Source organism: Hippoglossus hippoglossus, chromosome 16 (genome assembly GCF_009819705.1).
Source record: "Hippoglossus hippoglossus isolate fHipHip1 chromosome 16, fHipHip1.pri, whole genome shotgun sequence".
NCBI classification, from domain to species: Eukaryota; Metazoa; Chordata; class Actinopteri; order Pleuronectiformes; family Pleuronectidae; genus Hippoglossus; species Hippoglossus hippoglossus.
Window position 1 is genome coordinate 4,162,482 of NC_047166.1, and position 14,021 is coordinate 4,176,502.

Here is a 14,021-nt window from a genome sequence, read left to right on the forward strand (position 1 = left end):
TTGATCTGTATTAACGAGACACAAACATATGCCTCGGGTTTTCCATAACCTTCTCACAACTCGCACCCTGTAGATGAAAGTGACGAGGCCCATTTGTCTCCTCTGGATTCCATGGCAACAGCTGGAAATGTGGGTGGAGAGAGAAGCATCACTTTAACCCAGCAGAAAAAATCACCACCACCCCTTCAATAACCGACAGAACCATTCAGAGATATTACCTGAGTTTGATACTCCTCCGCACTCTCCTCACAATTCCTCCTTTGCATGGAGCCCGAGCTGCAGCGGCGCTCGCTCAGACGTTATGAAACCGCTTTGCTCATTATGCATATTTAGAAACGCGATAAAGCTGCAGCGGTGACTTTATTTTGCGTTTGCCGATCAGCGACGAGTTGGTTGAATGTGAGGTTAACTCAGGTTTATGGTTACTCATCGGCACTAAAGTATATTCCATTAGTTAAACAGGGAATTAAAGGAGAGCTCTGTGCTCTGACAAGACTTGGATTGAAATGGAGGCAGGATGCACGAAGAAGGAAAGAATTTAGATTGAAGTTAGAGGGTTTTATTTCTAGTATAAGAAAGTCACTGGTATAAATAAATATCTGTTTATGTTGTTTATACCATGGGAGCTATCATTTGTAGACATATCTCAGTGTATTTTAATATTGTAAGCACCTTTCTTAATGACAGTATTGTAATCTTTAACAGTTTATTATCTCGTAGTAAATCTTTAATTTGTTGGTTTAGCAGATACACAGCTTCCTGTTGGGTTATTTAAAGCACAAACACAAAACAGTTACGGAGCATCAATAGATTATCCTGAAGATTTTTCTCTGCAGTTTTCAGTGTAGAGAGATAATAAAAAATGATTGTCACATCACAGTGTTTCCATATTGCAGCACCGACTTGAATCTGCAGCTGTTGACTCACTCATTCAACCATCAACCATCTTGGAGCTAAAGTCTGTCCAGTGACTTCACACATGTGGCTGCAGCCTTTTGTGGCAGTTAAAGGGATAAAAGCAGGAAAAGCACTGGAAATATTATCTCAAGACTTCTTCTAAGGAGGTTTTCTGCCATGGCCATGTGCTCATTTGTTAGTTGTGTTGTTATTTAAGTTTTTCAGTAGTATTATGTAAAAACTACTGAATGGATTTCTATGAAACTCGGTGGATGGCTGAGACATCGGAAGAGAAAGAGAGAACCCATAGGATTTTATAAATCTGGTTAAAGAGGCAGGTCCAGCATTTTCTTTTTTCTCTTACTCTAACATAGATTGGGTTTTTTTCCTCTGATTCACCAGGGAATAAGTCCTGGATCTTGATTAAATGAATCCAGCATTTTTATGGGACTGGTATTTATGAGTTTGTACGATTTGCTGCAGATCCACATAAAAATCCAGATAGCGGATTAAAATGTGGCGTCACAAGGGGCCTGTTGGGCCTGTTGTCCGGAGGTAAACGCTCTATACTGATGTGCAAACTAACAGGAAGGCATTAAATGACATGCTTCTCCTGCTGTGACATGTCAGAATGTCTGCTGTGAAAAGGTATTTGTACTTGAAAAACATTTATTGAATTCTGTTCACTAGTTTTTTTTATCCGTTTATGAACCCAAGTGCTGATCCAGTGGATATTTTTGACCTGTTGGGGGCGCTAGAGGAAACAGCTGAAGCCAAATTTTACGACGATAACAAAAAAGCTATTGTGATGTTTCACTCCCATCCCTAAAAAAGGCTGGACCAACTTTAACAGAGTGAGCGAGGAAAATCTTGATTGGATGCGATAACTCCTGCTTCAGTAATCGCACCAGCAAGAGGAGAGCTCAGTAAATTAACGCGCTGTATATGCTCTGTGCATTCTCACAGTGGACTCATAAAGAATGGATGCTGCTTAATATATTTTCCATCAACGACGTTGTTCTGTAATTTCCTCACAACGAGCTGTGCGTCGGTCCCGGGATGGAGCCGCAGTTCAGTGTAGGTTTTGTGCACTTTGGTTGCACAGGCAGCAAAGTAGAGAGTAATCATGTATAGGACATGTTTACCATGCTTGTCCCTGATTGAGTTTGATGAAGAGACTCGTAGAAACATGATGCTGTGATGTGAAGCATCTTCTGCTCGACTGGTCTAACTCGATTATGGCAGCAGAGATGTGCGTTTGTGTGTGTGTGTGTGTGTGTGTGTGTGCATGTGCCAGATGCCATACGGCTGTAGCGTGGTAGTGGAGAATATTAGTAGCTTGAAGTGGAGCAGTGTCCGCATGAAATTTTAATGTGCCCTCGCTTTGACACACATGCACACATACCAAATAGTAGTTTTTGGTACACACTCGAAGATGAAGGCATCACATGCACATGCACACAAAAAAACACACACACACACATCTGACTGTCTTTCATCTCAACAGAGCTCCTTCAGGGTGAGTGGCACTCGGCTGCCTCGTGCTACGTGTGGCTCAGTGTGACCTGCCAGTGTCCTTCACTGTTGTTGGCTTTACCCCAAACCCCCCCCGGGCTGCACTGTCCTGCAGCGCTCTCTGCATTTAGTAGCACCAGTGACACCGGCTCGCCGTGTTCACACCAGATCTTTTGTGTCCGACGCTATAGTCCCGATAGGACACATGAAAAAAGCACCGCAACACGACAACAAACAAACGAGGCTGCGCTCGTTTCTTCTTGAGGTTGTGTCAGGGAGGATGTGTAGAGGACAGATTCCTGCAGTCCTCTCCCAGAGGACCACACCCACCGTACTGTGCTCACGGTAATTCATTCTCCTGCCCACTTTGTTGCAGAGGGACACAAACTCAAATTCCAAAACACATTTATTACACTTTGCTGGCTACACCTGTAAAATCCAATGCAATACGATATAGTTATAAATCCTACTTTTTTTAAAAACCCTTTGGAGTCTACAAATCACATGATGTGTCTCATATATTTTTTAATATGTTGATATAATATGTCAAAGTTAAATATTGTTTTCTGGTCATAAAAGGCAACGTTGGGCTGAATAAAGACTCCAAATATGGGCAAAGTAAATATTTTAGTGTCGTAAATAAATGCAAAATCAAAAGCATTCAATAAGTCCAAAATAGTACAAAACTCCAAGGAAGTCTTTCTAATTTTTGTACATCTTAAAGTTAAAGACTTATTACAATATAATCTGGTCCAGTACAGCAACACCACAATCTCAGTAATAAACAAATCATTTAATTAACACCGATTGGAAAGTGACTTGTGCACTGATGTTTGATGAAAGATGGCTGAACTTCTTATTGGTTTCCAGTTTATTATAACACAGATGTGTCTGCATAGAATCCATGAACATGCCTGCAGAGAGAAAAACATCCTGTACAATGGAAACATCTCAGTATTCAACCATAAAGGAGGAAGCCGACAACACGTCAAGGTCACTACACATTATAAAACAGAGGCTTCCACACCTTTCAGGTCAAACATGTGTGAGACATAACTTTGCTCAGGTATAATAATCAAGATGTGAAAAGATGTTTATGACAATAATTCTCTCCATTGTAAGCTCCTGAAAGGAAGAGTGTAGCAGAGCTGTAGTGATGGATGACAAAAGGATTCTATAGTTACATTTCTCTTCACGAGACGAATCCACCTTTTAGCTCCGTTTTCTTGTCTCCACCATCTCCTGAGAAAAACATCTGGATCTTTGGCTTGAGACTTTGTTCACTGTCACGTCTGTTAGAGAAAACCAGCCGAGCCCGACTCAAACCCGACAGGCAATCGTGTCCGAACCCGACCTGAGCCTAATGGTTTCCCCCGTTCACAGGCACATGCAGAAAAGTAGAAAGCCCAGCTAATGTCACCAAACCCAAACCAAACGGTTTCATGGCTGCATGCAGTCGTTTTATTGAGTTGAGTTGATGAGAGTGAAGCTGAATCAGGGCCGCAAAACCAAAATATGACCCAGAAAAGCCAAACAGTCACCAAAGAGCCGAGCGGCGCTGCAGCCGGGTGATAATCCTCCGCCTGCTTATCACAGTCGATCCATTGTTTAACAAACTAATCTTCGTGGAGCTGTAGATTTTTCAAGGATTCAGTGGAAACTGTTCACACGATGATGTCGTATTCGTCACGGATATTTTTAAATAGAAACTCTGCTGTGTATTTCTTGGAGGAATTGAAGTGTGATGCAAACAAATACTAGGTAACGATTGATGGGTGTGTACTTCACAGTACACTCTGTGTTTTCTGGACCAGGGCGTCTGATTGGAGCAGCACATTCTCCCCTCTATTCTCCCTCATGCCTCATTTTTATGAATTCGGGGACTGTGGGGCCAAATGTGGTGGAGTTGTGAAAGACGTTTTTATTTTTTCCTATATATAGATTCTTTCAGTTCTTCTACATCAAAAAAATGCAACAACTGCTGTGGAGGATGATAACGATTTTGAATTCTTGCTTTGCCTCTTCCCAGAAAAAAACATGTTTTCACTTTGTTTGAATGATGTGTTCAGACTTTCAGGAATATGATGTAACTGCGGTGGGTTCACGTGTCCCCACAACGAGCTTAAACACCTTGAAACACTTGGTTGCTGTGGTAGCTGCTTTCTCCTTTGTAACATTTTATTCTTGATTTGTTTTTGCTGGTGTTTTAATGAACTGTTTAATAATAATAATAAAAGATTAATTCAACCCCAGCTGTTTTCCTCAACCGGTTCAATAGCTTTATTCATTAAGCACAACGTGAACAAAGTGCTTCCTCTAATCCAACAGAGGGAAGGACAAAGAGTTCACATCTGCATTTGTGTGTTTCTCTACAGGATGCAGTGTGTGTGTGTGTGTGTGTGTGTGTGTACTGACCTTGTGCTCTCGTTTTTGCAGGTTCACCCTTTGCTGATGCGCGAGAGGCGCTCAGAGTCTCACAGGAACAAGCTGCTGCGGCGGACAGTCAGCGTTCCTGTTGAGGGACGGCCCCATCCCGAGATGGGTGAGCAAAAAGACCTTTTATATCCGGCTTTAACGTTTTGGAAACATGTTGCAATCAACACTTGCATCAACATCCATCCCTCCATCCCTCCATCCCTCCATCCCTCCATTATCTTTACTGCTCGTCCTCTTGAGGGTTACGGAGGGAGCTGGAAACCAATAGCTGATATTGGGTGAGAGGCGGGGAACATCCTGGACAGGTCGCCAGTATATCACATCATTCACAACTACACTCACTTTAGTGTCTCCAATTACTCTGCATGTCTTTGGACTGTGGAAAGCAGGAGAACAGACACGGGGAGAACGTGCGAACTCCACACAGAAAGACTCCGGCTGGATCCGGATTGGAACCAGGAACCTTCTTTCAATCAAAATCCAATCTACTGTTATTTGCAGTTCATCTCACTTTTCTAGAAATTAAAGTGGAATCAAATCCAATAACGTAAAAGTGACATATTCTGTTAAGGTTCATAATCTCGAAAAGCTTTTCATGTTCTAATGTTCAGAAAACACAACTTTTATCAAACTGTCCGATGCTGCTGCTCCTCTTTTCAGCCTCTGTCTCAAACACTGGGGTTTAGCTCCTGTCTCTTTAAGGTACCCCTCCCTTTAAAGCTGGTTAACTCTGTTGTGATTGGTCAACCGCTTCCAGTGCATGTAGGGAAATGTCGACCTCTGCCCTCGCTTTTCCTGTTTTTTTTAGTGGGCGTGCCCGACTAGGTGGTTTTTGCGGGGCATCATGATAACCAGGAAGTATGGGCCGATCTACTGACGAGGTGTTTCAGGAGCTTCAGGAGCTTCAGGAGCCTCAGGAGCTTCAGGAGCAGATCTTTTGGTGGAGGAGAGGAGCTCTGTACCGCAGACTTTGGGCTTTTTAACTTTGCAGACCTGTATGACACACTAGAGGAAACGAAAACTGGGAAAAAAGCATCATATATCTCCTTTAAAGGACACAGTCCCATTCTTTTCAAATCACCACATGTCCAGTTAGGCAGTTAATGGTCTCTCTTCCACTGGCCCAGGAGAGATCCCTTCCGTTCTGACCCAGATCCGGGGAAATGTTTTTCAAAAGTTCAGACGCAGCTAATATGAGGTTTCCGCAGTCTGAGTGGGTTATCTGCCAAAGTTTTAAGTAAAACTTTCCTCTTTATGTTCATCCAGGCACCGTTTCCTTGCTAAACTGCAGTCGAGGGATAGTAACAAAAGGAGGGAATTGTGCTAAATAAACTTGTCACTTCAGGTAATAATGACAAACCCAGTCTGCTGGAGTCCTGTATTCACTTCTACTGAAGTTTCAAATGATGAAAAGGGACCTGAGGATAATTACAACAAACAAAATCTCCCTAAAGTTCAAATTCTCTTCTTGTCAATTTTCCTTTTCAGAGACAGAATCATTTCTTCAGGTTGCCGTGCTCATAAAGCCGCACGGCAATGACAGTGATGTAAAACTCTTTGCTTCCTTTGAGCCATTACTCTCTTTGTTACGAGCGTCTGAGCCGAGATAAGAGATCCACGTCTGATCCGAGCTCCAGGCAGCTGTTCTCTCTCCACTGGATTTTTGTCAGGTTGAGCGATTTATCTGTTTTCTTGCTTTGAAATGAAATTCACGCACCGGTACCTTAATAATCTTTTTTAAGTTGTCTCTTAATTTCTTCCCCAGTTGATTTAGAGGTCTCATCTTCCTCCCTGCCCCTGCTTTAATGCTGCTCTATGGTATAAACTCTCCTCAGCCTCTGTGAAACTGACCCTGTGTTCGCTGCCTCCCTCTGTTTGTTTTGTCTGACTCAGTCCCTCTGGGCCCTCTACAAATGTCCCGCTCAGTCTCCCCCTCTTCCTCCTTCCTCCACCTCTTCGTCTCACTCAGCTATTTTAAGGGCTTCCCTTGCGACGTCCTCCGTCTCTGAGTCGGCGCCGCTGCCACCTCTGTGCTTCCCCGAACCGTTGTGCTGATTCAACTGGATTTCCCCAAGTTTTCTTGTGAGTGGCTCTCTGACCTCTCGGCAGTCAAGCCCTGACACATCAGTTGGCGTGGCGCGTTTTTGATGTACAGTGTGCTGACACGGCGGTGTCAGTTCATATTGCCCATGCGTAAGCGCACTTTAAAACACATTCACATATGCTCCGCTGCAGGCCCTCGTGCTCCGACACCATTACGGACCATCTGCGGTGCCCACGCCCAAAGAGCCAAAAGAGATTAACGAGCCCGGGGCAATTAGTAATTATTAGATCAACAAAAAAAGCAAATGGAGGTTGTCGTGAGGCCACGGTTAGAGGCTCTGTCTGCAGGGAGACTAGTGACCTATTTTAGAAAAACCCCTGACACATAACACGGAGCTGGTGGAGGTTCAATGACGATACTAATTGACTGTGAGGGATTCAGTGTGCGCCCAAGATTGTTGAGTCATAAGAAAATAAATTGGGTTTGTAAAGTGAAATCGGGATCGCACAATTGATGTGTAATTAATAATTTAATAAATCTAATAAATCAGTTGTTGAGTGCCCTTAATGTTTAAAAAATCTGCCACATTTTGGAAAAAGACTAATATTTCCAACGATTAGATGAAGACTGAGCGCTCCTCGCTCCCTTTGCACTCAAATGACGAATAACCAAGCAGAAATTCTTAAAGGTTAAAGGACTTAAAGGGCCAGCGTGTAGGATTTAGTGACATCTACCTGTGAGGTTACAGATTGAAACCAGTTGAACACCTCCCCTCTTTCAGGGAAACGTCTCCAGAGCCGTGTTTGGTTTGTCTGTTCTGAGCTATTGTAGAAACGTGGCAGCGCAACATGAAAAGATTTCTGTGTGCTTATTCAAAATGAATTCTGAGTTCTAGTTGATTGTAAACCGATTATAATATAATAGTTTATCCCGTCCCTGCCACTAGATCTCGTGTAATCACCCAGCTCCTTTAAACCCTTAAACTGCAGCTGCTGCCAAACACCCCCCGTCCTTTCACTTGTGATTTGTGAAAACACGAATAAGTCACCCTTGATTCATTATTCACCAGCGGGGTTGAAGCCTCCATTTTTCACTTGATATTGATGAATGGAGACGTTTGACAGCAGTCGCAGCTGGAGGCCCGATGTGGTGACGCTCAGATGAGAAGATACCGGGCTCAGCTGTTGATCGGTGATTAGTGGAGCCCACTAAGCCTTGAGAGGATTTTTGGCTCCTGCGTCGCCGTCACCACACGAATCAGGTGACGCGGACGCGTTTCCCTCTTTCCTTCGCCACCGTGTATCGATTTAAATGTTCCGCAAAATATTTTAAAGTCGAGGAGGTAATTAACGTATAATGAAGACATTAATTTTGCAGGATAATTACGGTGCAGCGTAAGCATTCTATGCAAATAGGGGGCTTAATTAACATTTAATGATTGTGACAGGGGAAAATTACTTCTCTTAACTAGACAAAAAAATGTTTGACTCTGTTTGTTTTACGTTTGGTCCCAAACTACGGACGAATAATTCTATTACTGTACAAAAGGAAGGACTTTATAGTTTTCGTATGTATTTATACTTTTGACACCGGCAACGACAACTGATTCTCCAGTTTGTGGTTCTGAGTACAAGTCAAGCTTCACCTAACTTTAAACAACCAGGTGAACAGCTCTTTGTGCAGCAGAGGTGACGCAGCTGCAGGGTTTCTGTGGACTGGGTCCTGCAGCTGGTCACTTCCACAGTTTTCAGAAAGAAAAGCTGCAACCAGCATCAGCACAGACCAAACAAACAGCCCGTTCCAAACAGGCAGGTTTAGATGGGACACTGCAGTAGTTCCGTGACATTGTTTTATTTAACTCTGTGCTTGGTGAAGATATCCCAAAATGTTGTTTGCAGAAAATATATTCTGCAGAATATTTTACAGCTCAGTTATAAGACATATAAAAGACAGTAATATTCACTTATTCCTTAATTGGTAAAACGGCCAACCGACAGTTTTGAGCTAATTTCCACAGGAACGCGAGATGTAAACCCGTCTTTGCCTTGTTGTATGAAGCTGTAGTTAGACACGCAGCAGGCGAAGAAAAAGAAAACATTCACCATCTCCCTCCTCTCTCTCATTAACCTCCACAAGATGCGATGCAATAATCCCCCATTAATGAATTTGGCCTTTTATGTTTTGTGTTCAAATTGTAAATTGACTTCATCTACGTCTGCTCTGTTATTGAGAGAAATCTTATTGTCTGAATGACTTCGCCGCAGGGAGACGAGGGGGGGAAACACGCGGCACTACAAAGCTGATTGGTTGTTAACTTCGGCTGAATAGTTTTTCAGCAACAGAGGTTTAAACATGCGGCGACTTCTCCTCCGTTTGTCCTTGTGCTTCTCACTTATTCTTTTAGCCGCCTCAGCTCGGCAGACAATTGTGATAAAGCGGCCTCAGCTGAGCAATTGTTCCAGTGCCCTTTGCAAAGTGCGACCTTCATGCATAATCTTTTTTTTTTTTCAAACGTCTGCTCGTACAGTTTTTTCAGGTCTCATATAAATAATACAGCATCATTATCAGCAGCATGAATCCCACTATTTTAAAACTTACTGCTCCTCCGTCGCCCTCCCCCCCCCCCCCCCCCCCCCCTCCCGTCCTGCACTTTGTATTCCTCTCGCCCTGCGCGACCTTTACCCCGCTCGCTACCTGCCACCGTCCCACTGCACTCAGGAACCTGTTCCCTCCCCGGAAAGAAGGGGATGAAACAATGGCGCGGCAAATTAAAGCCAGAGGAGACAAATCACATCCGAGAAGGAGGCGCAAGACTTAACAGGGTTTGTTAGAGACGAGACAAGCGTCGTGACTCATTCCAATCTGGTGCGGATTTGGACTTGAGCCTCTCGTCCACTCACAGACCAAAGTTACAAGTCACTAAAACAGAGATGTTTACATAATCCTTCCAAAGAATATCCACGTGTACATGTAGAACCGACAACAACAACAAAGATGTCTATAATAAACCAGTTGACAGGAGAATGAGCTCACAGAGTTCTTCTCTGGTATCTGTGCTCTTGTCTGACAGAGATATGTTGGAAAACAAAAGTCACGTGGACTGAGATTTATTTATTTTTAAATGTAGGGGAAAATATGGAGTGAAACTGAACAGAGAAGACTCACAATTGGTCGGGTGCATGCTACTAGTCGCTACTAGACACCAAATGTGCAATATGGCGGTGTTCGTATCAGTAGTATTTTGGCTTCATTTCTGAAATGGAAGGAAGTGTTGTCCATTTTTTAAGTGAAATCTTCCTCCACAGGGGAACTTGACCGGACCTGCAGGCTTTAAATATATCTAAAACTTTGGTTTTGCACCGAGTGTAAAAAGCTTGCATCATGAAAAACGAGTTATATCATCCACAAAAAGTTGTTTTCAGTCAAAAATAATGCTTTGTTCTGTTTTGAAAATTGACTCTTGTCTCGTAGCTCACAGCTTCTATTCTGAGATAAAGCCTCGTTCTGAACAGACACAAACTGTTAACTCTGTCTGATACCCTCCTCTTCTTCATCCCTCCTGTAGTTGTTCTGGTCTCATTCATCTGTCGCGCTCCCCATCTCCTCTCATCTCTTCCCCCTGTTCTCCCGTCATCTCTCCTGCGCAGATAGAATCAGCATATTCCAACAATTAAATTTCTAAATTTGTTGTGATGTGATGATTAAATGGAAAAAAAACCAAACATCTCATTTATCATGTTTTTTTTTTACGTGTAAACATCCTAACCACTGTTGGATTATACAGAAGCAAAACCATTAATGCACTATTCCATCCCACAGGGGCTAAATATTCCTCAGTGCTCATTATTCCACGTGGGCTGACAACAGCAACACCCCTGGACGCCAGGCTACAGGCCAATAGTTAATGCAACAACAGATGTGCATCAATCAGCATTAAATTGCTGTTTGTTACACCTACCTACCGTCTAATCAGAGGATTCTGTGCTCGGGATAACATCCATCAGCCACAACATCATCTCCCTGTTATACATTGACACTGACAGCCTGGTTCGCCTGGGAATCAGTCTAATTCATGATGATTTGCATCGTGTGACTTCACCTAAAGAGTCGTCTTCTCCAACCTGAGCTTCTGAGCCTTCATCCTGTTTTTAATACAACATTTGGGGCCAAAGCCTCGGATGCTCAGGCCTTAATAATGCCAGTGGTGAATAGTTAAACTAGACATGCACTTGCAGCAGATTATGGGACTGTAGTAAAGTGACTCTGGATTTTATTAAAGATGAATAGACTGCAAAAAGTTGGCACCTAATTATCTGCAGGTTTTAGTTTTTTAAGGCCACTGGAGTCGACTCAACTTTTGTGCGGATTGTGCTTTGTTCCGTCCGTCTCCAGTTTTCCATTTGTAAATATGGTGATGAAAACAGCAGAAGCAGATTAATTTGATGATGTGACAGAATAATTCGGGACAACCTGTATTTCTTTAAAGCGTCACGATGACAGCTTTGCAGGTTGTGCAGGTCTTTGGCTGTTCTCCCCGTCTTGCATATTAAGTTTTAAAATATGTTCCATCATGTTTTTACCACCTCACCTCTTTCTTTCTCCTCTGATGAACCTTTCTTCATTGGAATCTAATGGGAAATGAAACCACAAACACTTTTTTACTTGCATTATTTTTCTGTTTTCATATTAATGCATGAGCGAACCTTGCAAATATCGAGACTTAACTGTGATGCTGCAGTTATTATCCTTTAAATCTGGGACCTCGATGTGCAGTAGATTTTACCCTCATCCAGCAAACTGCTCAATTCTTCTCTTCCATCAACACCAGTGAGACGTGTCACCCTGAAGGGATCCAGCTGCTGGGGTTTAGTTGTCTGAAAATTAAACTCTGATTTCAAACTGCGAAACCTGATTGATTTATTTAATGGTTCTGGAAATATTACAAAGGTAAAATTTGATTTGATTTAAGGCTGGATTCAAACTTGAAATTGTGCAGTAAAATATAGACCAGTGTAGAGTTCATTTAGAGATTATAATGACAATAGACACGTCAAAATAAACTTGCAGGGTGATGAAACCTTGTGATTCAGTCCCTGGTAAAAGTGAACCCCGCTCCTCTTCCTCCTCCTCTTCCTCCTCCTCCTCTTCCTCCTCCTGCAAAGCCTGGGCTTGTGTTTTTTAAAGGAGATTTGCTGAATCATCTATCTGTCTTTGCCCGAGCTTCGACTGAATACAGAGTGTATGCTTCATTGTGTTTCTGCTTTTGATGGACGTGGACACAGAGGCCTCCAGAAAATGAGTGCAGCACTTCATGATGCTGCACGTCTGCTGGGCTGGAGCCCCCCCGTTCAGACCTGGTTTATACACACAAGTCAACAGCTCAAAGTACAGATGCATCTTGAGATCCCATCACTCAGACCACTTTCAGTGTGGCCACATTCCGTCCTGTGCCACGTATGAAGCCCCGCCTACTCAGCTGACGTCCTCTGCAAGTTTCACAATGAACCCAAAGTATTTATACGCTTCTTTGTGCCTAGTGTTAGTTGAGTTGTCTGATTTTTCAAATGGGTAACGTCTTATTAGAGCTGCACACGATGCGTTGCTTCACTCGGCCCCTCCTGAATTCACTCTCTCTGTCTCTGCCTCGCACCGACACACAAACACAGAGGACACATCTTTATAATCAGGATGGTTAAAAACAACATCATTTGGTCTCTGGGAACAGAAATGACGTGCGTGTTTATTTGCATATTGAGTGGGAAGGGAGCTCCGATCACAAGTCAAGATATTTTCTATTTTGCATAAATGCTTTAAACATTGACACACCTCTCTGTTAATGTTAGAGAAAGACACTTATGAGCATGAGTTCTTTAAATATTGTTATTTTGTTGTTACACAATTACCTCTGTCTGTCTGGGGAGAGGCCCCCCCCCCCCCCCCCCCCCACTGTTAAAAGGGTTTTTTGGGACAGTTGAGGATGTCGCACCTTGTACAGATTCTTAATTCCTAAAAGACAAGTTGTAATCTGAGCTATTATATAATATAATATGAGCTATAGAAATATAATTTGATTGATTGATTGAATGTGTCACAGGAGACACATTCAGGATGTTTTTTAAAACCAGATGTGAACAGATTAGCTTGGAGTCGCCCAGATGTGACCCAGGGTCTGAAGAGGCCCTAAATAAACGCTGCACTTTGTTAAACTGTCACAGATAGTGACTTGGACACGAATTCCTCCCGTAGAAGAGCTGTTCAAGTGGAAGTGAAGCAATGGATAAACTCTTTTTCCAGGTTTGCTGAGGATAAAGAAAACCACTTCACTCGATATATTTCTTCACTGTTGAAAGCATGACTGAATATTTTTATTCACCGCGGCAACAAAGGCCAAAGCTCAGAGTCGAACACAGTTCAGCGAGAACTGCGGGAAGCGGAGCTGCACATTCAAACATCTGCGAGTTGAGACGCTGTTCAGGTGGACGAGAGATCCAGTCCTCCTCCGGTGTTTGGGTGGGTGGCTGCAGTCAGTCGGATGGATCGATATCAAGTTGGACGACGTGATAATAAAAGACTTCAGACTGAATTCCTCGCCACCTGGCTGACGATCACATCTCCTTCACTTCCCCTCCTGCAGAATAATGTGGCTCGCTGAACGACGTTATGCAAAATGATATGTAAATGGGCTGATTATATAACAGGAAAATGTCTTTCTGAATGATGGACCCCGTGGGTTGGTGTGATATAATGGACGGCTATATTATGATACATTAAAAACATGCATAAAGCTGGAAAACAGAGAGAGAGAGAGAGAGAGAGAGAGGGAGAGAGAGCAAGTGGGAGCGAGCCCGGCGTGGTTTGAGTGACAGCCGGCCACCGGCTCGGCGTACACGAGGGTCTTCGGCTCTCCGGCGCTGCGGCTTCAGGTGTGGCGGTCGGCTTACGGACACACACAGGCAGAGCATCCTGTTGGCTGCGTCGTGCGTGGAGACGGCTTCTCGCTGCCACATGACGATGAGAGGATTTTTAAGCTTCAGTGAAAGGTTCACTCACCGAGAGCTACTTCCTTCTAAAGTGATTGAAACCGATGCTTTGCCGTCCCGTCAGCTTGTTTGCTGTGCTCGGGATGGAT

At 43.3% G+C, this 14,021-nt stretch overlaps 1 protein-coding gene across 8 annotated transcripts in view; it reads left to right on the forward strand.

Moving 5' to 3' along the window:
• syngap1b (synaptic Ras GTPase activating protein 1b) overlaps positions 1–14,021 on the forward strand; it is a 120,111-nt gene that overhangs the window by 41,536 nt on the left and 64,554 nt on the right. For all 8 annotated transcript variants that reach the window (XM_034610006.1, XM_034610010.1, XM_034610009.1 and 5 more), the window contains exon 3: positions 4,849–4,954. In XM_034610006.1, the coding sequence (XP_034465897.1) occupies positions 4,849–4,954 (106 nt within the window). The remainder of the gene's footprint in view (positions 1–4,848; positions 4,955–14,021) is intronic.